The following is a 23,446-nucleotide window of genomic DNA, read 5'->3' as shown; positions in this document are numbered from 1 at the left end:
TTATCATCTAACAAACACATGAGGTATAAAACACTTTGGAAATGTAAAGTTGCATTTAGAGTTCATTCCCTATTCTACGAAGCTAGACTGGCATTTATGTCCGTAAATTAAAAATTTTGTGGGCATATGCTTGCTCTAAAGGGAATTACCGGAATTACCGGTTTTGACAAGTAACCCACTGACTTGCAATGAGGTTGTAAATTACCAGCAGGGAAATCTTGACTTCCAACTTCCCCATAGCAGATATTTCCTCAAATTTAGTTGCTGGCACAACCAGTAACTAGGATTTCTTCCAGCAACAGCTACAACTCAGAGGAAGATCAGAGGTTGTGACATTTTAGTTACAACTCTCCTCAGCCACCATACAACAGACTAAAAGATCATCAGAGTCTCCCCCCTTAAGTCCCAAGACTATCAAGACTGACTGTCTTTCTATAAGTTGTGCTTACACCTGAATTTCATTTTCAGTTTTGAGGCATCATGATTCCAGGTGGAAAGCAGTCAAAGTATTTGATGTCTGACTGGGGAGACCACCTGTAGCTATAAAGTTTACAACATGTTAAATATATATTTCTGGGACTGGCTGTCTGTTTGATTAGTTTTGATGCACCTCACACATCTATGCAGGCTTTATAAGTTGTAACTAATGGCTTTGTAAATGGTTAATAAATAATTAATGCTGTAATAATGCTATTATTGACCAGACAATTATGCTATTAATCACGTATGAAGCCTTTAGTTGCAACGTATAAACCCTTACAAATTAAAACTTATTATAAAGGGTCACCAAAATGATTTTACTGATTTGATGAGAGAATCTACATTAGTGAGCGTTCAAAATCTGGGGAAAAAAGTACCTCTAAGTAGTCTTGTGTCATCCTGGAAATGATCATTGGTGAAACCTAAACATAGATATTTACATTCAAAGTATTATCAAAGGATTTGCAGAAAAGCATTTAAAAAAAACAAAAAATAGTTCTGTCAATGTGGGGACATGGTTCTGGCATAAACTGTGTTTCTCCACTGGTGTTCCACTGGTAAAACGATAATTGTGCTAACCAGTTTATTCCAGTTTAATATGGGACATGTAGCATAAAAAAGCCGAGGAAAAGCCTTTTATTTTGGTGGCAGGAGTTCAGCCAGGTTGTACCTTTGCTGCAATATATTAAAATAGTGAATACACAAGATATATAACAAATCTATTAGAATAGTGAGATGTTTAAAATGTCAAAAATAATCGGGCATACTGTGGAATATCAAGTTACTTATCAGCGGCTCAAGAGAAGTATTGTTGACACATGTTGAAACCCAAAATGGCCAAACTGTGTTTATCTACAGCCATGGATTATGCTTCATTATATCAACTGTTGAGATGCTAATACATTCCCAATGGGAACTAAATGTTTACACATAGACACAATAAGCCAGTGAGCTGTGCCAGCGAGCCAGAATAGCGGCAGACACACTTTAGATTCCTCTCAATCCTTGCATTTTTATGCCATTTTTCCCATATTACAACAGTCCCCGCGCATCGAGCACATAATCACAGCAAGGGATTCGGTTTATAACCTTGGCACAATGCCACTGAAGAGGAACATGATTAGTAATGGCGGTATGTGGGGGAAGACAGGCAGATGCAAGTATTCAAATGGAGGCTAATAACATAATGATATTATCAAACTCATCTGTGTGATGAGTTAATCAAAGATAAGCACGGGGCACGGTGAGATGCTCCATTAGGAATATACTGTGGCAAAACATGCATTAATATCCATGCATAAAGAGCTTTTTGATTGTACAGCTGACATCATTACAGAGCAGCATGCAGAGGTACAGTTTGTATGGAGCTGGATCAGGACATGGACTGTAATAATAGGGCTGGCTCTTTCCACCAATTATGCTTTATATGTAATTCCGGCTATGATGCCTCCCACAGGCTTTACATTGTGTAGATAATGCACTTTAAATACTGGAGTACATAAAAAGTCCAGACCTTTTCTAGTAAGTACTTTTAACTCCTGTGGTGGGAGAAGTATTTAGAAAGCAATGAAAACTTCCCTCCAGTAAAAAGTACAGTTGGTTAAGTATTAACTGCATAAAAGGGCTCTTCCGAGTGTTGTTGTAGGTATTTTATTATTGACTTACCATAACTGAGGCATTAAATGCAGGCAGCTTTTTAAGGTTGCATCTACTGGAGGTGGAGCACTTTTTACTTACTTTAAATACTTCTGGCTAGTTTAATCCACAACAATGCCAATACCATATTTTATAAGATGATGAAATGTTTTGTTTAATCAAGCTGCAAGGTAACTCAGTATAAGAAGTATAACGTACCATAAAAAGAAAATAAAGGACAAGTACACTGTAATTTCCCCTTGTGGGATTAATAAAGTATACATTATATTACATAAAAAAGAAAATAAAGGACAAGTACCTCCAAATGTATTTAAGTACAGTGTGTAAATGTACTTAGTTACTCCACTACTGGTATACTCATAAGCAAATTCAAAAGTTATTTTCAGTCAAGCATGATTTATCTATTAATCTATACACAAATACTTTAGATTAATTGAGCTGTTATAAAATAGTCTCTCTCTCAAAACTATCTGACTACTTTTGTCCGGAGATAATAATACTGTATATTAGTTACCAATGTTTTATTTCTTTGTCGGATTCATGAAACATTATGTGTAATCAGAGACTCTTCAACCATGTTTCTTAATATACGGCCTCCCTGCACAGCATGCCGACTACTGCAGGGAGGAAGCATTAAAAACAAAGCCAAACTAAACTTCAGGGGTTCTTCAGAGGCGCTGCTAAGAACACTGGGACACTTTGAAGACCCAACCAGATTATTATAAGATAAAGGTTCCTTAGATAGCCACAAGTCGAACCATTGGTTGGAGATGTTTTTAGCAGCGGTTCCCAACCTTTTTTGTCAGAGGTTAAAAGTTTTCACGCACTCTCAATCACGGCACATGGTGTTTAGGTGTTACAGCTGACTTAATATGTGGATATACTGTATTTTTTTGTATATTTTTTAAGCTACACCACAATCTTTCCATGGTTCCCTGGCAACTGTGGAAGTACAACATACAAGTACTGTAACTCTGGTTGGGAATCACTGCTTTTAGGACTGCAACACTTAAAAAGAGTGCAAACTGTTTCTTCCGTTTTTCTCATGCTGGCTGAGATGTCTGTGTTACCATCATTGCAACTTTGTTTTCTTATATAAGCTGGAATATGATGTGTATTTAGTGAATATATTATTGCTAACAAGCAGCTTGTATTCAATTAACTACTGAAATGAAAGAAATAATGCCAAATGATGACACTCTTGTTTTTGCCAAAACAATTTAAACTGAAGAACCCTTAAATGTCACCTTTTATATACTGATCCACTTCAGTATAGCCAGTGGTTAGAAAAAGCTCATTTCATGATGATCAGATTAAAAACAATGACGGTTTTACAGGTCTAGTTACACCACAACACAAATGCATCACAGAGAACCACAAACAAGGCATATCACCACGGCACTGACAACACGAGCAACACCAAGCGACAAAACATTCGACACAACTTGACATCGCCGTGAGAGAGAGAGCTTACTTCCTGTGGGGATCAAGTCCCTGTCTGGAATGAAGAGTTTATACCCATAATGCTTCTCCAGAACGTCGGGGAGGATCTCCAGGGCAAAGCGCTCCTCCTCTCGGGTCTCCTGGCTCCACTGGTCTGGGTCCACTTTAGTGTAGGACAGGTAAGCGTCGTAGTCCTTGTTATCTGCAGGTAGAGGGGGGGGGGAGACGGACACTGAGATGGGTGACATGTCACAGCTCCTAAGGCACACCAGCAGGGTTTATTCACAGAGTCTTTAGTGTCCTCAGATCTTTTAAACCAGACCCTTTAATTCAGTTTTAGAATCTCTGCTAAAGCAGGAGCAGAGAGAGAAAATAAATCTGTGGTCTCAGCAAACTAAATGAAATAAAGTCTGTTCCCTTGAATACATGCATCACTTCATGTATGCACATTAGGAAGCTCCCAAAACTACTTTGCTCCAATTAAAGGTGTATATCTTTTATGATTTGGACATAATGTTTCCTGCTTTGGTCAGCAAAGTTATGCGCTGCGATACCCCAGATGCTCGCAATCTATTTTTGTACTAGTGCACAGAGAGCTATTCATTCACTGGGAGATTTCATTGAGACAGGACGCCTCCATTACACTGACCTCTGGGCACTTCTGCCCATCTGAGTGCTTTTCATTACAGCTCCGTCCCCACTGACGAATAATGTTAGCTTGATAGCTACTTTGCCCACTGCAGGCAAAACAAATTATACTCCAGCCTGAGCTAAATGCCCAACATTGCCTGCTAGGATGACGCGCGGCGTGGCTCCATCACCCACATGAAAGCTATGATTGTTGATGGATTTGAAAGGACAGGGCGAAGAGACGAAAAGTGAAGAAGTGAGGGGAGACTTTAAGGTTTCTTCTCAAGCTGGAGCACTTCACTACAATGAGTTGTGTAAATAGAAAACAAGAAAATGACATCCCAGAGCTTCTGACTACTACAGGAAGGAGATAACAGCCTCCAGGTCGTGCAGTAACAACTTAAAGCGGACTGAACAACCAAACAACTTCATCAATTAGGGTGATTTGGTCCTTGACTTGGAGACTCTTTTTTTGACATTGCATGACCACTCTATGACCAAAAGAATTTGGACATTGGCCACATACTGGCCCTCATTTATGAAACGTGCGTATGACCTAAAACAGGCGTACGACGGGCGTACGCCGATTCCTACGCAAAGCTCGGCATTTATCAATTTGAACGTGAGCGTAGGCTGCGATCAAATCTCACGTCTGGTCTGAACTCGTGTACGCAAGTTTCTGAGTCAGTGTGGCCTTGCGGTGCAGCATATAATCAGTTTAACAGGAGAAGGAGAAGTCATCAGTGATCACGTATCAGCAATAGCAGATCTGGCTCTTTTAGAAGACCTCTATGAGCCGGTACAATAGTGCAGTACGCACATGTGCCACGGGGGAGCGCTCCATCGGATTGTTTAAGGGCAGATGGCTCGCATCAGTGGGGGGGGACCCTATACACGGCAGAAAAAGTCTGCAACATTGTTTTAGCCTGTGGGGTTCTGCACAACATCTCGCAGGGAAACTGGGTGCCATAAATGTAGCGATGGAGCCAGATGACCCGATGCCCAGAGAGCAGTGTCCAGCACAGCCCCAACTGAAGGAGACAGGATATTATTATTCCTCGCTTTTAAAAGGTAGCCTATAGTGTTATGTTTGGCAATGATATTCAATAAAGGAAACATGACGATGCACAACATTTTTATTTATTATTCAGGTTTTCATTTCTATGTCGTGAACGATTTATTTCTGCCATTGACAGAGTTATTTCGGCTTGTTTTCCCAGCAACTCTGCTGTCAGGAGACAGGGTCGAGGTGGTGGTCCAGCACGGGGGGGCGGAGGACACGCGCTCTCCCTCAGCTGTTGTCTCGTTCTGACTCATGAAAAACAAACACGAGTAAAATAAAAGACACTGCATAAACTCCGCTACCGTGTGTTTATTTAAATATAGGTACACCATGTAGGCCTCAGAGATTGCAATAAGCCTGTGTATTACTATTAGGACTATAGAAAATGCGTCAAGGATGTATAAATTAAATAGGCTAAACTTCAGCTGGAGTCCGATTTACTACGGCAACACTGTTGACCGCATCAGTGATCTCTTTCCATTCCGCATTCTTTCTACAGCCTTTAATAACAGTTTTCAGGCTGCCAAAAAGTACACACGTTAGTGCAAATGAACCGGAGATATCAGGGTTTCAATCTCCACCTCTGAAAAGTTCCGCTTCTCAGCCGGATTACGTCTCGCCATGTCGTAAATTGTAGGGGCAAGGCCTCAAAATAGAGAATATATTGGGGCGTGATATTTAAATTACGATCGTTTCCAGCCGCTGCATTTATCAATGTACGACCATTCTTACGCTCTGATTGGTGTGATACGAACGTTTCATAAATCACACGTGAAGCCTGTCGTAAGACGATTTCTGCGCTCATATCTGCGCTGGTTTCTACGTTAGGTTGATAAATGAGGGCCACTGTATTTATGTACTTTTGATCCTGGGTTGTCATGGTTTCAACTTGGCAACTTAGTCCCAATCTTTATGCTACAGCGTACAATGAAATCTTCAATAACTACAACTTTGTGGCAACATTTAGAGAAGGTCCTTTTCTGCTTCTACATGCCAATGCCCCTGTGCACAAAGCCGGGTCCATAAAGAATTCCCAGTTTGATGTGGAATACATTGACTGGCCTGCACAGAGACATCTTTGGGATGAACTTGAACTCCAGTTGTGAACCAGAACTTACTAATACTCTAGTGCAGGGGTCGTCAACTACATTTTTTCAAGGGCCTAATACGCCTATTCTTGTTCGAAATTTCCACTTTCTTACTGAATTAATGCTATTTTTATTTTTTTTACATGTATTAGTGTGAGCAAACTCATCTTTAACTAGAAAATGATCTCAGACTAGGAGGCAGTTCACTGAGGAGTGATGGTTAAAGTCTGATTATGGAAACATTATTAGCATAAGATAAGATAAGCAGGCTATGCACTCCTCATGTATGCCTCATTTACAACGAAAGATGCTGTTGCAAAATAATACAACCAGCATCATCATCATCATCAAGAATGAAGAACTCGAACATAACGATCGCGTCATTCACGTGCATATTAAGTATCTGTTAAGCATCTGTCCACATGTATCTGATTTTGGTCTTATAATAGCCTACCTCCATAGATTTACCGCTCTAGCGGAAAAGTTTGGTTTGTTCAGCCAGCAGTGAGGTTTACAAGAATATGTCCAAATTTCCAGATTCCCGGCAAACTAAGATAAACTAGTTAGACTAAAAACCGACAGCTTTTGTTTTAGCTTGTTTGTAAAAATTGCAGAGTAGAGCTGTGTTTGTGTAAAACAGCGCGGTGGACAAGAGTGGACTGAGCAGACAGAGCAGATTGAAATATTGCATCCCGGCTCAGCGGTGTGTGTGTTTTAATGCACACACATCTCCTCTCAGCCGTGTGTGTGGAGCTTGGGCATCGCTGCACAGAATCCCGGCATGTGAATAGAGATGCAAATACAGGGGTACTGGGTTTTTGCTCTAAATGCTTGAAATGATAAATAACAGAACACATTTTTTCCTCTTTACATTTTGTGAATTTACGATTATTCTGCGGGCCAGACTAAAAGCTTTGGCGGGCCGGATGTGGCCCACGGGACCCCAGTTGACGTTGACTGCTCTAGTGGGTCAACAGGAGTAAATGTAGTGTCTTTTTTTTATTTGTCTGAGTTTGTTTTCATTGGAACAACTACCACAGAAGTAGTCCATGTGCATAAAACTATCCATCTGCAAGCCAAACACCACTTATTTTTGTAATTTTGGTGAACTGGCGCCTTCTGATTCTGATTTGCCAGTTGCGACTGTAGTTACTCAGCCACAGATCAGATCTGATACATGTCATATTTTGGGGTCATATTCATCAGAAACAAATAAAAATATCAGATTCTATGTAGTTATTTATTCACTAAAACCCTCATGTCTTTGCCACAAAAGAAGGGGGGAAATCAGAATTGGGACACTGAGTTGTGATGTGAACACAGCCTTTGAGGTAATCTCATTGGAGACACAAGCAGGCTTTGGATCTATGAGTTCCTGTTGTTATTATTATTCTGGTTCCTTTGCTTTATAGCAGCCACCTGCAGTGTGAGTGCTGTGAGGTGATGGTTTAACCCGCCAAGACATCGGAGAAGAAGGGAGCTGAGGATGAGAGAGTCGGGTCAAGGAGAGTAAAAGAGCAGCTGGGGTTAAGAGGAGGGATTTTGGGATCATACCTCACTACAGTATCCCTTTTTTGGTAGCTTTTAACATCCTCTCTATTTTACACGGTTGCCTTCCAAATGGGTAATCTTGATATTTGGCACTCTCACATAACATGACGCTACGTAATTAATCAAACAACATGAAATTAATTTTACAACATCAGGGAGGGACATGTAAAAATAATTGTAATGTAACATCATATTCACTGAGTATAACTAACTCTGAGGCTTATATTCTACTTCTCTGTGACATAAATCTCAGTTTTCCTCTAGTAGCATTTAACTGAAATCTGTGTAGGCAGATCAGGGGCTATTTCAGTGGAGCTGATTCACTCATCTGTAGTGAGAAAGAGAGAGAATTGAGAGGAAGAGGGTGAATCTCGGAGGCGGAATGACCCTGCTGTTGCACCTTGAGGAGTCACTCCTTACAGGAGACTGGTGAGTATCTGAGGGAGCAGCGCACCTCTGAAACCGCATCAAGCACTCCTCCGTCCCACATATGCCGAGTGCCAAGGGACTGACGCTCACTGCACTCGGAGGGGCGGGGTAATGTATGCATGTGCATATAGAGCCCACAGTTAGATTGTGAACTCTTGAACTCACGGTGGAAAGCGCCAAGAGAATTTGAGGCGTAATCTCTGGGATATTTCTGGGCTCCATTACATTTAATTGAGAGTAGATTGGAACGTAGCACACACACTTAACTCTGAAGCTACAAAAGCATGTGAGGTTGGCTGCTAATGAGTAGCTGAGCACTTTAAACAAAACTATTAATGCTCAGTATCTCCAAACAACACTGAACACAGATTGAGCCTCATAATTCTACGGCGTGCTGACAACACTGACATTTGTATTTATGGCAGAGTGTTGATGAGTTACCACCTCCTTGAAAAGCTCACTCGGCTGTTGTCATCATGAAGCCTATTATTGATTCTACTGACACCCACACAATGTGACAACTGAGAGGTCTTTAACTAAATAGTGGCGCTGACAAATAGCTGACAGTCCGTCCCATTGTTACGTAAAGCTTACAATTTTACATCTGGCAGAAGAGGGAGGCAGGCGTTCAATTAGTTCTTCGAGTGGCCACAATGAAACACAAGCACTTTCTTGATAGTGTGTGCAGATTTATGTTGGGGGTGGGGAAGAGGCAAATAATGACAAATATGTGTTACATGCAGCTACTTCTCCTTGTCAGTGCAGTGGTTACCATGGAGATAGGATCTTGGTTAAGCATCTCCTGCCAAAGCTTAGCGACTGTGTTGTCTCCACTCAACTGGCAACCATTTCCAGTTTGGTTTCTATTGAATGCTTTACCTTTCGCTATTCACCTACAGTACACCGTCACTAGAACTCAGAGATGACTTGAGGTGCGTGCACGTTTGCGATGTGCATGCGCCAGAGGTGGCAGTGGAGTGATCTAATCGACTGCGGCGTGGAAAAAAGTATCAGGGGTCTCCTGAGAGCTACGGAGGCAGCGTGCTGTGTCTTATTGAACCTGATCCCCTTATAGAGGAGAACAAATTGAAAATCTGTTCCTCTCTCCAAGCACTCACTCGGGTGGCATAATTAAAGGAGACAATTGCTGTTTGGCGTTAAGTTCAAGGCCCGACATCATTTCTTCCCTTTTTCAACACAACTGCCTCTGGGCCATCCATTACGGCAAAGCTCCGCTTTCAGCGGCCGAAAGCCCAACACAGCCAGAGGTAATGACTTTCATTGAAATGTCCTATGTAGCAGCCATCACAGTAAAGCAGAGCTGGGAGTGTATGAGAGGAGCAGAATACTTTATTTTACCTTTTAACGCTCATAACTCTCTCGCTGTCTCTCTTTCCACTACGTACAGTCCCTCAGCCTCTCCAAACTAATCTCATTCCCCTTGAATTCATTGCAGCGCTGGTACTTGAGAGACTCATTACAGGGGAATCAAATTAAAACTTGCTCCTTGTCTCGGTTTGATGCATTCTAAAGCCAAGACTCATCCACAAGGCCCAATCAGAGGTCCCCCCCCAGAGTTAATGTTTTTGTCTGGCACAGGGATTGTGTTTTGATTTGTTTTATCGAAAGTGTTCAGCAAAATATATTATCCTTTCACCCTTGCACTTGCTCATGTGCGGTTTGCATTCAGACATATGGGAAACCATCAACAGTAGACACACATGAGCAGGATCCCATCCCAACCCCATCTTAAAGGGGTGATAGAATGATTATATAGGGTATTTCACACTGTTCCTTAAGGTCTCCGAATAGGGTATGTAACATTGGTTGGGCTGAAAATGGCCTGGGTACTGTTCTATACGCACTAATGCAACCCTATGAAATAGCCCCAGAATGAAACAAGAGGTTTTTTCCCTCTTATGGTATGCTCATGAATATTTAGATGAGCTGCACGCTGATTGGTTGGTTTACAATGAGCGAAGCTGGAGACATTAGGTGTTGAACCGTATATGTTTGAGCATGAATCAGAGGAAGAATCTGATGTAGAAGAGCAACCAGTCCCCCATAGATTGGATATGACTACTTCAGAGTGGTAAGTTTTGTCATTTAGCATTTACTTGCACCACGTCCACGACCGGCAGCTCGCGGTGCTCTGTACCCAGCGCACAGTCACCTTTTCTGGGGTAACTAGACCATGTAATGGAAAATTGTATGATTATGAATTATGCTTACTTGAAACAAGAACACATGAACACTGTGTATTGAAAAGGTCACTAAGAGCGAACCGGAAACTATTTTTGTGTTATCTTATCACGCCAGCATCTGCACAGCAGACACAGCATGTACTGTGGTTTGACCTAGGGTGGGACCTAGGGTGGGAGCAGGATGATGGCGAGAGATTATCACACCTAGACAAAAGCGCGCTTAGGCATTTCCTGTTCTTAAAGTTTAAACTTATCAGGGACCATTTTGGGTGTTTCCTCTTTTGAGTGTTCTTGTTTCTGTGTATAAAGGGTGCTAACATTCTGCATGTATTTTGAGAGCTCTTTCTCTGCACCCAGCAACAGTGCGGTGAAACCAGCTGTCCGCTCATGAGCCTTGATACCTATGACTCTTCCACATTGCACTCTGATGTTTTGTGAAAGTTGTGTTTCTGCCTGAAAGTAATAAAACGTTCAAAGACCGATTTTCCTCATCTTTTATTATTGAAGACATCTTTACTCATTCTGCTAAATAGAAACTTCCACCGCAACCACCAACTACCGCTGACCTGACGGAGCTCCACGACTGGCAGCTCGTAGTGCTCTGTAACCAGAGTCACCTATGCTGGGGTAACTGAACCACCAACTACCGCTTACCTGGAGCACCGCGACTGGCAGCTTGCGACGAAATGTGAAAAGTGTCACCATTCCCTGTACAGCCTGGAACACTGCATTTATGACTGTGGTTCATTTTCAATATCCTTGAAAAACATCCAAACTTTCTTCTTTGTAATTCCTGTGGAAGTATACAGAGCAGCGCACAGCTAAACTAGTGTCCGATATCTACACTGGTCTGTATGTAAATTTTGGGGCGTGACAAAGGTACAGACCAGAGCCAAATAAGGTACAGCCACCAAGTTGACGTCAACCATTAGCTTTGTTGGGATTTGCCCATTTTCAGCAGCAGTTTCAAATTGTGAGATTTGCATAGGAAAGAGGTGTCAATGGGACTTTGAGGTTCTCTGTATGTCCATTTTACCCAATAAACTGTCGTTATTCAATTGTGACAAGGTAAACTCGGTTTTGCATTCTATCACCCTTTTAATGTTTTCTTTATACGTTTTGTTCAAGTTTGCCACCAACTTTAGTAAGTAAAAGAAAACCTACATTTCCTTTATCAACAACTCAACATAATGTCACTGTCTTATGTTACTCAATTTAGCAGAGTACACAGATCAACAGCCAGAGCGACACTGGTGCTACTTTCATTTGTACCTGTAGCAAGACAATTATTAAAAACTGGTTGGTTGCTCATTTGCAATAAGCAGGGCCAAGGCAATTGTAAACAGGAAAGTCTGTTTCCCTGTGTACAGTGGTCTTTTCAGTATTCCCTCACAACACTACTGCAGTGTAACAAAACAGGGTTCCACCTGATTTAAGGAGTAATAAACAGATCTGAATTTGTAGGTTTTTTAAGAATGTTGTCAGAGAAAAATCTCTACCAATGTACAGTATAATGGATTTCCACCAGTATGCTTGAAGCCATTGCTGCTTGATTCAAAAGGCGCTGACACCAATATGTGACAATTATAGCAAATATGGTATATAAGAATGTGGTCACGTTATTTTGTCTGCCTGTGTTTATGCTGGTTATCCACTGGAATGATAATAAGAAAACTGCACGACAACCAAATGTAACCTGAAACACAAAATCCGTCCCCAGCAGCTGCTGTATTTACAGTGTTTAAGTGATCTTTTAAAGCTAAACTCTGCAGTTTAGTTTTCTTTCTCCAGTTGGAGGCTCTGAAACGCAGCGGGTGGGAACGGTTTGAAAACCTGAACTTCATCACCTAGAAGTCATGCATTGTTATATCAGGAAACAGCACCCAGCATGAACATTTTTACAAGGCTGGCTTGTGATTACTTTTTACAGGGATGCAAACATGACAAGAAAAGGAACCACATCAGACTAGTTAAATAAATTTGCGGCTGTCTGGGAGACAGTTCAGCGAATATTTTGCATACATTTTTTGAAAAAAAAGGTTCACTGAAATTGACGAAATATTTTCTCAGTTAGGAATGATAGGAGTATCTTTTCTGTATCATTTAGGCTGATAAAACAGGTGCATATTAACATAACAATAGTGCTACATGCAGCTTTAAGATATGAAAAATAGCCCAGGTGTTTTCTGAGTAAATATAAATTTGTACAGAGCAGCACTGATACTGCTCAGGTTAGAGATTTGATTCCTTCTAAGGAAAGAAAGGATGCTTTCACAGCAGAGGAAGGTGCTTTCGAAATCATCCACTAAACAGAAACTGCACACTGTGCTATCACAGATTATGGAGGATGATTATATAACAGTGTAAAATAAATTATGTCTTGCACCTTATCTTGTCTTACCTCCATCTATATCCTCACTGCCGAAGTGGTTCCTGTAGAAGAGCATGAGCTCAATCCTGTAGCACTTGTACAGCGTCACCAGACAGATCAGCAGCATCAGGATGGCTCCCAGACCTCCGGCCAGCTCCACCGTGTACATCAGCTCTGCTAACATGGCAAACACAGTGAGAGGAAGAGAGACTTTTTAATAACCTTGAAGTAAAACTAAGAAAACAAGCACCCTGGCATAGTTAACGTAGTGCCACACAGATAAAGCATTCAGTATAAAATCAGTCAAATTTCTGACCAGGGAATCAATTCCCTTAGTTCTCTTGAAAGTGTCTGGTATTGTCACAATGCTGTTATTTTATACCAGCATGGACAGAGCTGTCTTCAGCCATCAATTATCCATCTATACTGCAAAATGTTTGTTTTTTTAAAAACTATTTATGAGCTATTCCTATTATGTTTTTATGTTTTGGATTTGAAAAAGCAAGCATACAAAATTTGCTTTAAAGTCATTACATTTATAGGCACTTTAGTTGGTTGAATAGTGTGACAGATAATCTTTGTCACGTTTAACATTTAATTACTAGTTATGGGTTACTGCCGACATTTCATGCATATTTATTCTCTTCGATTCTACAAAATGTCAGAAAGTTGCACACTAAGACATCACAATCTTCCCCTCCATCTTATTTCCCTGCTTGTTAAAGTTGGCCTGCATCCACAGGGTTTGAATACCAGACTACACTTTGAAGATAATCCAGCGGAAACATCAATACATGTGAAATAATGCATGATAGAGTCATGACGGATGAAAAAAGTTGCACGAGCTATTGAGAAAATATTCTATGATTCTACTACTGTAGAAAAAGCATCTCCCGTGGCTGTATTATGTGTTTGTGTTTCTTGCTTTTCCTCTCCATCCTTTCATGTTGCTTATATTTTCATTAGGGCTGGGTTGTATCCACATGAAACATAACTCTAACCGGAATGAAAGTACAACTTCCATACCTGTCACTTAATGCCTCGTGGCTTGATTGGTTAATAAAAAAATCACATTGAAGCAACGGGTGCGACAATAGCATATGACAGATCAGACCGCCACACTTATGAAGATACATGTGTGTACGGCTAAAGAGAGGTGCGAGGCGGGGGAAAGTGCCTGGCTGTTAGCTGAAACGCCTGTTTGTCGACAGATCGAAAACGGTCTGCTCTCCCCGCCATCTGTCATCACTACAGTCTGACATGAACTCATGAAAAGCATCAGTGAAAGCTAAATTCAAACTGCAGGACTTCACTGTTGATATTTCAGTCTTACACACACATTATTCTAAATTGTGTTACTTGTAGTTTTTCAAGAAGGACAGTGACAAAATATTCAGCAAGACTAGTAGTGTTATTCAGGAGGATGAAAGGTGATTTTTCACACTACAGGACAATGGACTCCATTAAGCTCCTTGGTCCAGTAACTTGCCTTGAAAACCAAGTCGTTTGCTTTGTCTTCTCATGATTTTATCTCTTTTTCAAGGCTTTCTTTTTCCTTTTTTTACTGTGTTTTCTGTCGGATGTCACTCCATCTTTTGTAGTTCAACATTTCCTCTTGGCTACACCTCACAAAAGCTGGGTGGTCAGCCTTCATTGGCTGACTAATGGATAACAGTAAAAGGATGGAATCGCTGCAATGCTGCACACACACATAAACATGGATGGAGAGGACTCGCGATGCACGTTTAACCTCGTTAGAGTGCGCGATGCCCACTCCACTGCAGCGGCCATCATGCTGACAGCTGCCATGATGAAGGATGATGTTCGGGAGAGCTAACGAGTGTGGCCCGCGCCGCTTCATCACGCCTGTCTGGCCGATGACCTTCAGCCAAACTTACGGACAGAAATATGCAAACAAAAGAGCAAACAAACTCGGGGCAGAATGAACACAGGTTTTCCCGTCGAGTCTCTGACTTCCTCATCTTGTCTCAGTTTCTCAGCCTGGGAATCATGCTGAAGTAGTTTACTTTTCTTGGGAGGGGTGTTGTGGCTAACAAGCACTGTGAGAAGATGGATCCAAGCAACTCCACTTCTCCCTCACTTCATCTCCACTATTCTCTCCACCTCAGCTTTGCCCTCTCGCCTCATTGAACACTGCTTCTCTCCCCAGATATCTGGACAGTGTAATGAGCCAGGTGCTCCTCAAGCAGCAGAGATTAAAATGGAAAAGGCCAATTCTTCTCTGCGTAGCATCCACTGTAGCAATGCTGCAATGGGACGGATTAAGACAAATTAGCTCCTGATGACTTGAAGAATGGATTTGATGGAGCCACATGGCATCAGGCGATTCATCACCCCTTTTTCTCCCTCTGTTACTGCATCTCTCTCTCTGTTGTCTAGGGAGAGAGATGAAAAGAGAGACGTGGAAAAGGCAGAGTGCGGGTTGAATTGTAAAATAAAACAGAGGAGAGCCGCAATGAGAATGGTGAAAGCTGAGTCTGCTGCTTCTCATGTTCACAAATCAAGAATCTCGATGTTAGTAATCATAAAAAGTAGAGGCAGCTGTCTACTAGTTTACGTTGCTGCTGCAGTTGTGAGATAAAAAATGTATCTGCTGACATGTAGCAACTGAAAGAAAAGTTGGCCAGGAGGGCTTCTCAACTTAAAGTACTCGTACAAAAATACAGGACACACAAAGGACACATCTCCATGCTAACTTTACATACAAGTGAAAACATATTCCGCTTGATGCTACGGTGCTGAGACGACCAAATTCATTTTGGAGTGCAGTTTTCACAAGCGAGGACAACTTTGACGCATTTTGAAAGGCAGCGTAAACTGACTGGGCCTTACCCTGCACCACATCATGGATGCAGCAAATAATAAACATTGGAACCGGTCAATTTCTCGTAGACCCGCAATCCTGCAAGGACCAGGCTAATCTTCTCCGATTTATTCTGAGATTTGACTGTGCAGCATAAACCCCTTTAATATAGCAAATGGAGGGGAACTGGGCTGCCATCAAAGCTGGATCCAAAGCTGCGAGCTTAAAAGAGAGGAGAAATATGTAAATGTATTCAACACTGACAACTTTAAGGCTGTAGACACCCCCCCCCCACAGCCTCTCTTAAAAAAAAATCTCACTTATATAACCCAGCTGGAAATTGTGCATCTCTATTTGAAATCATCACAGAATCATCTTTCAAACAGTCTTCCTCAGTGAGGCAAAATCAGAGAAAAAACTCAAAAATGTTTGCTTGAATATAAAAAGAAAACAGGGAGGGGAATAGGCAATAGTAGCCAGTGATAAAATATAAGAATGAGTTGGCGATCAAAGGAGGAGGACTGTGTGTGTGTGTGTGTGTGTGTGTGACGGGGGAGGTCATTGCCAGACAGTCAAACAGCTTGTCTGGCATCATAACACCGAAGGTTGCCTCTCCCCAAAAGCGATTTTTCGTTCTCTTCAAACTAATGCTTCCTCAGGCTGAAGTGGATGAAAAGGCTTTTCTGCACTTTATACAATACTATCCCATTTCTCTACCTCCCCGAGGCGAGAAACAACTGGTCAATTCCCAGAATCCCGCTAGTTGTTCTTCTTTGTACTCAGTAAATTGCTGTGAGAGATTCAATCTATTGTCAGAGTGAAGGCCTGTGCTATTAAATGGTATTTTTCACCTCCAAAGCTGTAACATGCCATTATTAAATATCAAGGCTTCTATATCCATCTGCTAGATTCATGGTAAAATACTGTACATGCAATAAAATAACTGGATGAATCTTTGTGCTTGCCTGCCTCACCTTTCTTGGTGAGCTGGATGTTGGCCTGTCGCCTCCCGTTGCCGTTCTCCACATAGCAAGAGTAGTTGCCCAGGTCGCTCTCCTCCAGAGAGTCTATGGTCAGAGAGATGGAAACCTCTTGCTCCCCCAGGTGCTCCCGGATTGTCCTGCAGCGGGGCAGCAGAGAGCACAGAAAAAGGGATGCATGGACGATGGTGGCGTATGAAACACTGCATTGGGTTTGTAGTAAGAACAGAAGAGGGGTGGGGCCTGGCTAAAATGTTTTTGCAAAATCCTCAATGCAGACCTTACCTGAATGTGACCAGATTAATTTAATGTTTCTCATAAAAAATGATTTAAATTTCATACAGCTAAATGTAGAGTTTGTCTATAATGAATGCAGGTCGTAAAACCAAAACAATGAGCTAAAAGAGACCAAAATGCTCGAAAGAATATAAAGCAGAGCAGCTCTTAGAGACAGTGTGCAAACTGGATGCAATCTAAGTCATGAGATTGTTAATGTTTGCTCTAGCTTTGGTAATTTAACCTGAGAGACCAAAATAATTTGCCTATATTTCCCCTTTATTCACTTTAAGAAAATACATGCAAGTAGATATTGTAGACTTTTGGAGCAAACCTACTCTGTTTTTGCTGTTTGATTTGGACCCAGACTGACCAGACAACACTTGGAAGGATTCATTGTTTGAAAAAAGACAAGTGTTGAACATTAAGTTTCTGAAGGTGGACAGCGACCATCAATTAATCAGGAAGGGCTGACTGATGTATCACTGTTTCTCTCATGGTTGGTAAAACGAAAACGACATACAAGCAGTTTGGTCAAATTTGAACACCAACATGACTTCAAACATTTGCCCAGTCCAGCCGCCTCATTACTGACGGTGAGGTGTACATCAAAATAGCCTCTGTAGTGGTAGTCTTTGTTTTAAGAAGTCGGATTTGGGTGAGAAAAAAACAGACTCAGAACATCAGAAAACATTCAGAGCTGAGGTTATACTTAATTTTGCAGTCCCAATGTTTGTGGGTATACTCTGTAATTACAGATTAAAAATAACAATATCAGATCAAATATTCTGAATCTGTACCCCAAAAATAGAAATTATATAACAATATAGAAAACAATAACTCCAGACTGCAGGCAGTCAAAAAAATCAAAAGTAGAAAGTATTGACTTTTTAATAAAATATGGATTTTTCTGACAAAAAAAGTTTGCCCCAAGGAAATTTGAGTTGTGTCTACAGTATGCATCCTAAAATCCATAAATCATGACCTTGGAATTATAAGCTTCCATCTGGGTGGAGTGCAATTTTGAGACATTGTCACAGAGCTGACATTTTCTGGGTAAAACAACTGTGCACTTTATACCTTTACACTCATCTTACCCATAAATATGCAGATAACTATACATCAGACATAGTTTAATACCAAGCTCTATAATCTGCTGACATTTGTGACAGCTTTTACTTTTCAGAGGGAACTTTTTAGTTCATCAATAAAACAAACGTACATAACAAAGGTAGGAGACAGTCCGTGACTGACAAGAAGCCAGCATCATATGAGTCATGACAGATTTCTGCCATAAATAATACTGCTTTGTAGACTTGCTGAGGCTCTTGATGTCTACTAGTTGTGACATGTTGGTACGGGGACAATAGTGTGACTGTCATGATGCACTACAACGCCGACCTATCACAAATCATTTTGCCACGAGGGTTAGTGAGAGGGGAAAAAAAAGCTCTTTTGATGTTTTTGTTGCATGGAATTCGGCCATTTTCTTATAAATGCATACACTTCAATAACAACAACGCATACAAAAGACGATAGATAGAAGATAGAAGCCACTGCTTTGACTATTTGATCACAGAGAGTGTACTGAAAGGACACTATGATACTATGCCTATTTTTCTTCACTGGAAACTTGGCAGGATGTAAATAAATAAATACAGATTTTTGCAGGCTCCTCTTCATTATCAGTTTATTCCTTCATTTAAATTAGCAGGAACAACAGATAGCAAGCTGTGGCTAACTGGCTTCAATTAAAAACGCTGACAACGCTTACAAACAATCAGGAGAAGGCACTTCAAAATGTTAAGATATCGCTTTAACACTTTTAAACAAACTAAGCACTTTAACAAAACTCTTCTTTACAAGAGCCGGGCTGCTATTTAATAATCTGTGGTCAAAGCTGAAGCCCTTTCAGCTGAGAAGAGCTGTGCTTTGACCTAAATGCTAACATCAGCATGCTAATATGCTCTTAGTGACAATGCTAACATGCCGATGTTTAGCAGCTATAATGTTCACCATCTTCACCTCAGCTACTTAGCACTAAACATAAAGTAAAGTACAGCTGAGGCTGATGGGAACTGTGTTGGTTAAGTTACTTGAATAACCAAATACAATCTATTAATTATTAGTTGTAAACGGAATATGTTCCCAGTCACAATGCCCTAGAATCAGCTAGAAAGTCCAACAAAAACAACTGCAAAACAAACTAGTAGGACCACATGGCAAAAAAGACCCAGTCCTAGTCATGAAGCCTTGTTAAAGCATTTGTAACAAACTCTCATGACAAGAGGTGAACAACAGGAACACACTGATGGTTAAAAGAGCTGAATCTCTCCTGCTGGGTTGCTGTTCATGTAGGAATGATATATGAGCAGATCATCTTGATAAGGTTACAACAACTGCAGCAATTTCAAAGCCCTGTTTAATGATGTATGGGGCTAAAAAGGTACAAGTGCTACTTAGGCATTTGTCTGCCGTGGGGGCATCTGAATATGAATTCTTTCTGATCAATGAATGGACTAAATAAAGCAGATAGTGAAGTGCGGTGGAGATAAAGACAAACTCCAATACAACCACTGCTGTCATGGCAATATCGCACATTAGCTTTACATAGTGCCGCTAATAACTGGAATCCCACATAGAAAATATTCCACTCACAGTGAAATTTCTTTTATTGACTGTGCACAATGAAGAACCATTAGAGGTAATTATTTTGTAGCTATATAGACTAGCTGCTTCAATAAAAACGAATTATGAAGTAGGACTTTTAAAGATTCTGCAGCAAAGCAGGAACGCTACTTCCTGGGTTAAGGCTGGTGGGAATGTGCATGTGAGAGGGAAATTAATTTAGCCTTTAGCCTTTTCTCTTAATTCCTGTGAGCTTTTCTAGCACTCATCCTTCTCCATTGTGCGGCCAGTCAGGCAGAGACATGGGGCTACACAAGGTTGGGATATAGATCCATGCTGATGGCTTTTTAAAGAGGTGGCAACCATGTGTGACTCAACATAGACTGAGCTAAAACACTGTAGGAGTTGGCAAACAAAAATACTCTATCATAATAAGAGCTGGAGAAAGTGTGTGTTCCAGGAAAAGAGGAAATATGAAGCATCATATGAAGCATCATCTTGTACATGTCTTGTACTTGAACACAGTACAGGGTCATCTTAAAAATTATCTCAGAGTTTGGTTTTGTGACATTTCATATGGTACAACCAACACGTCCTCATACCTAAACGACAGAATAGGTCATTTGCCAATGACTCCAAAAATGACATATATGACTGCTTGGAGAGTACCGGCGACAGGCGCACATTGTTAAAGGGTATGCAGTTTTAAACACGTGGATAATGTTGTGTAAACTAAACTTCTTGGTTAGGTTTAGGAAAAGATCATGGTTTGGGTTCAAACAAGTATGTTTGTAAGTTAAGTATGTTACGTACGCTAACATACGTAAGTAAAAATAACTCAATGTTGACTTTCACACAGGACACAAACAGCGGCCTCCTGGGTGAAAGTCCTGTGTTTGTTTGACCCATCCATCCACCCCATTCTCATACCTACGCAGACTTTCGCACTCTTTATACCATGTTGACTGACTTCCTCCTTTGCTCCCGTCATAATCACTATGGCCACTAGAGGTCACTGCCTAACAATAAACGTAAATACGGGTTGTAATATGACGCTCGCATAGACCTGGGGAGGACGGTCTTGGTAAAACTATCAAACATCCAAGATCAATGTCACTGTAAATCCTTTGGTGTAAAAGCTGCTGTTTCTAATTTGTTTACAGTCCAGAAAATCAAACCAGCGGTTCACCTCAAAATTGTGCAGCAGGTGTAAAAGCATTCTGTGCCATGGCTGAGGGGCAGAATATTACAGCATCATTAATAATTTCAAACAAGAACAAACATCTCACATTAGCCTTTTATTCGCCTTTGAACGTGCTACAGCAGCATCATATTCCTATCATCGTCTCTATATCATCGAGTACAATTTCTCCATGCGGCCTCAATGTGACACCTGAACTTTTGAACTGTACCATGTTGTCATGCTTTGTTTTATTTCTTAATGCCTCACTGGCTGCTGCTTTATGAAAAACCTTTTTCCACTGTCTGCACCTCTCCTGACGCCCCAAAGGTAGAATTGATTGATTTAATCAGATCAGAGGCTTTTTTTTAAAAAAGACTTGAAATGTAAAACTGCATACAATGACAGATCACCCAATAGGCATCAGCTTGGAGTTAGCAAGCTTGTGCCATGCAGTTGCATTAGTGAGTGGTACAAGTGTTCCAGTTGTCAAACTATCTGGCCAAATGAATAGATGCGTTCTGGTGGAGATGATCCACTAGAAGCTATGTACCCTAAGGGGACTTATTAGGTATGGTGGACTTGAACCCCAGAAAACATTGAAGGGATTACTGTATATCCTTGGATCAAGCCTGGAAATGCATGAACAAGCCCTAGATGAGCTAGGGTGTCTTGACTGCTGTGCTTACCCTGGTGTTCTGTGACCCTGACCCACAAGAAAATGGATAAAGCTTAGTTTAGCATAAAGACTGGAAACGGGGAGAAACAGCTAGCCTCATCAAGAAAGGGAATAAGCATATTTCGTAAAATATCTAACGATTTCCTTTAAAGCTGATAAATGTCACTGGCATTGTCACTTTAAACTAACTTTTAACAAAAATAGGAAAAACATTGGTGAAATACAGACTTCCTTCACTCCTGCAAAGAGCGTCTCTAGGAAACCACCAATTCACAAATGTAAAAACCTCAATAGGTTTATATGATTGTCTGCCTGGCATCAATGTCAGACAGTAAAATGCTAAGACATACAAGGTTTGCAGTGCTTATAGGCAGTGAAAGCATTGCTGGACCCTGTAAGTACCCTGATTTCCCATGAATATATCTGTAAAAGTATTAATTAGAGTTAGAAAATGAAATTTTACATTTGAAGTGGTGCCCAAAAGGGTGCTGCATGCCCATCCACCAGGGACTGAAACTTCCTCTGGTTTAAACTACAGCAGTGCTGCCTTAATGTCTGTATTCCATACTGTGTCTTCACCTCTGAGATCCATTGAAGTTCTGCTTCCACAATTTTTTTTTATATCAACCGGGAATCTCAGTGGTGAAACATTGTGCCAAAAGCTCCATTTCATGTATTACAGGCAGCTCAGGGAATACACCTCCTGTGTGATTAATTTCCATTTCAAAGCTAAAAGCTCATGGAATGATGTCAGGGAGTGGGTTTGAAGTGGTGCACATTCAAATTGGGAACAAAAAACGGAATAAATAAAAACACATAGGGAGACAGCATCGCGCAGTGGCACCCAACAATATGCACTTGAAAATGCACGCACGCACGCACGCACGCACGCACGCACGCACGCACGCACGCACGCACACACACACACACACACACACTCTCTCTTTTTAAGTAGCTCAGGGTCACAGTTTTGATCTCTTGGCTTGTTACCTTATTTGACTACCATATGAAAGCAGGGTTTTTAACCGCATGTGACGCACTTCTCAGTATCCTTCCTTCTCATCTTTATTATACCACCTACCCAATGCCCCCACATGCCGCCCCCTCCCTATGTGTTGTAGGCTCTAATTGGCCTGGTGTCCTTCACAACAGAGAGTGGTGCTGAGAGCTGGACTGAATGTGCTAGATGGCTAATATAGACATCTCGAAATGCCAGGTCACTGACCAGGCCACTAACACTCCTCCCAGCCTTGTCATGCTGCTTACAGTTAACCTTTTCATTAGACGGAATTTGTCGACAACAGGGATTTTCTAGTCATACGTCTGCTCCGTCAAAGGAGTACAGTGGGGCAGGACATGAAAGGGTGTGTGAATGTGTGGGATGTTTGTACACACCAGCAAAAATGTCTGAACAAATAATGTGAACAGTGAATTAATTATTCCTATTTGGGATACCATTAAACAGTGAAAAGTTTATGATTTTGTTTCCGCAGTTTTTAAATTTGACACACTTGCCTTCCTTCACCCTATTTTCTGAAAGCCCTGGTGATGACTGCAGTGCCAAAAAACACATTCTACCACCTTCAGTGCTGAAACTCAATGAAAGATTATTTGCGGCTTACATTTTTGTAACAACATCTGGGAGATGGCAACCACACCACTCCACAAATACATGACATTCACTTACTTTATGTTAATTTGAAAGCGACACCTTTCCCACTTGGGTATCTGTCAAGATATGTATTCTGTTTATTTGATTTGTTTAAAAAAAGAAATAATAATTCTAATGTTCTTTTCTTCAGAAAGTCTCTCGTCTTTGCTGTGCTCCCACTTCATCTGACAATCTGATCATAATCAACCTGTCTGTGTGAATAAAAGTGAAATATGATCGATAATAAATAGTGCTTGTTGCTTGAATTCTTTAATCAAACAGTTATCTACCACTGACAAGAGTATCTCCATTG

At 41.0% G+C, this 23,446-nt stretch overlaps 1 protein-coding gene across 6 annotated transcripts in view; it reads right to left on the bottom strand.

Moving 5' to 3' along the window:
- The window catches only part of LOC114551118 (interleukin-1 receptor accessory protein-like 1), a 269,852-nt gene that overhangs the window by 2,474 nt on the left and 243,932 nt on the right, over positions 1-23,446 (bottom strand). For 3 of the 6 annotated variants that reach the window (XM_028572210.1, XM_028572209.1, XM_028572211.1), the window contains 4 exons: positions 16,714-16,859; positions 12,946-13,092; positions 3,611-3,781; positions 858-902 (listed from right to left, as the gene is read on the bottom strand). In XM_028572210.1, coding sequence (XP_028428011.1) covers positions 858-902; positions 3,611-3,781; positions 12,946-13,092; positions 16,714-16,859 — 509 coding nt within the window. The remainder of the gene's footprint in view (positions 1-857; positions 903-3,610; positions 3,782-12,945; positions 13,093-16,713; positions 16,860-23,446) is intronic. The other 3 variants (XM_028572212.1, XM_028572213.1, XM_028572214.1) reach the window with 3 other exon arrangements.

This window comes from Perca flavescens, chromosome 24 (genome assembly GCF_004354835.1).
Source record: "Perca flavescens isolate YP-PL-M2 chromosome 24, PFLA_1.0, whole genome shotgun sequence".
Lineage (NCBI taxonomy): Eukaryota > Metazoa > Chordata > Actinopteri > Perciformes > Percidae > Perca > Perca flavescens.
Note: the sequence above shows the minus strand (reverse complement) of the source record. Positions and strands in the feature narration are given on the sequence as shown.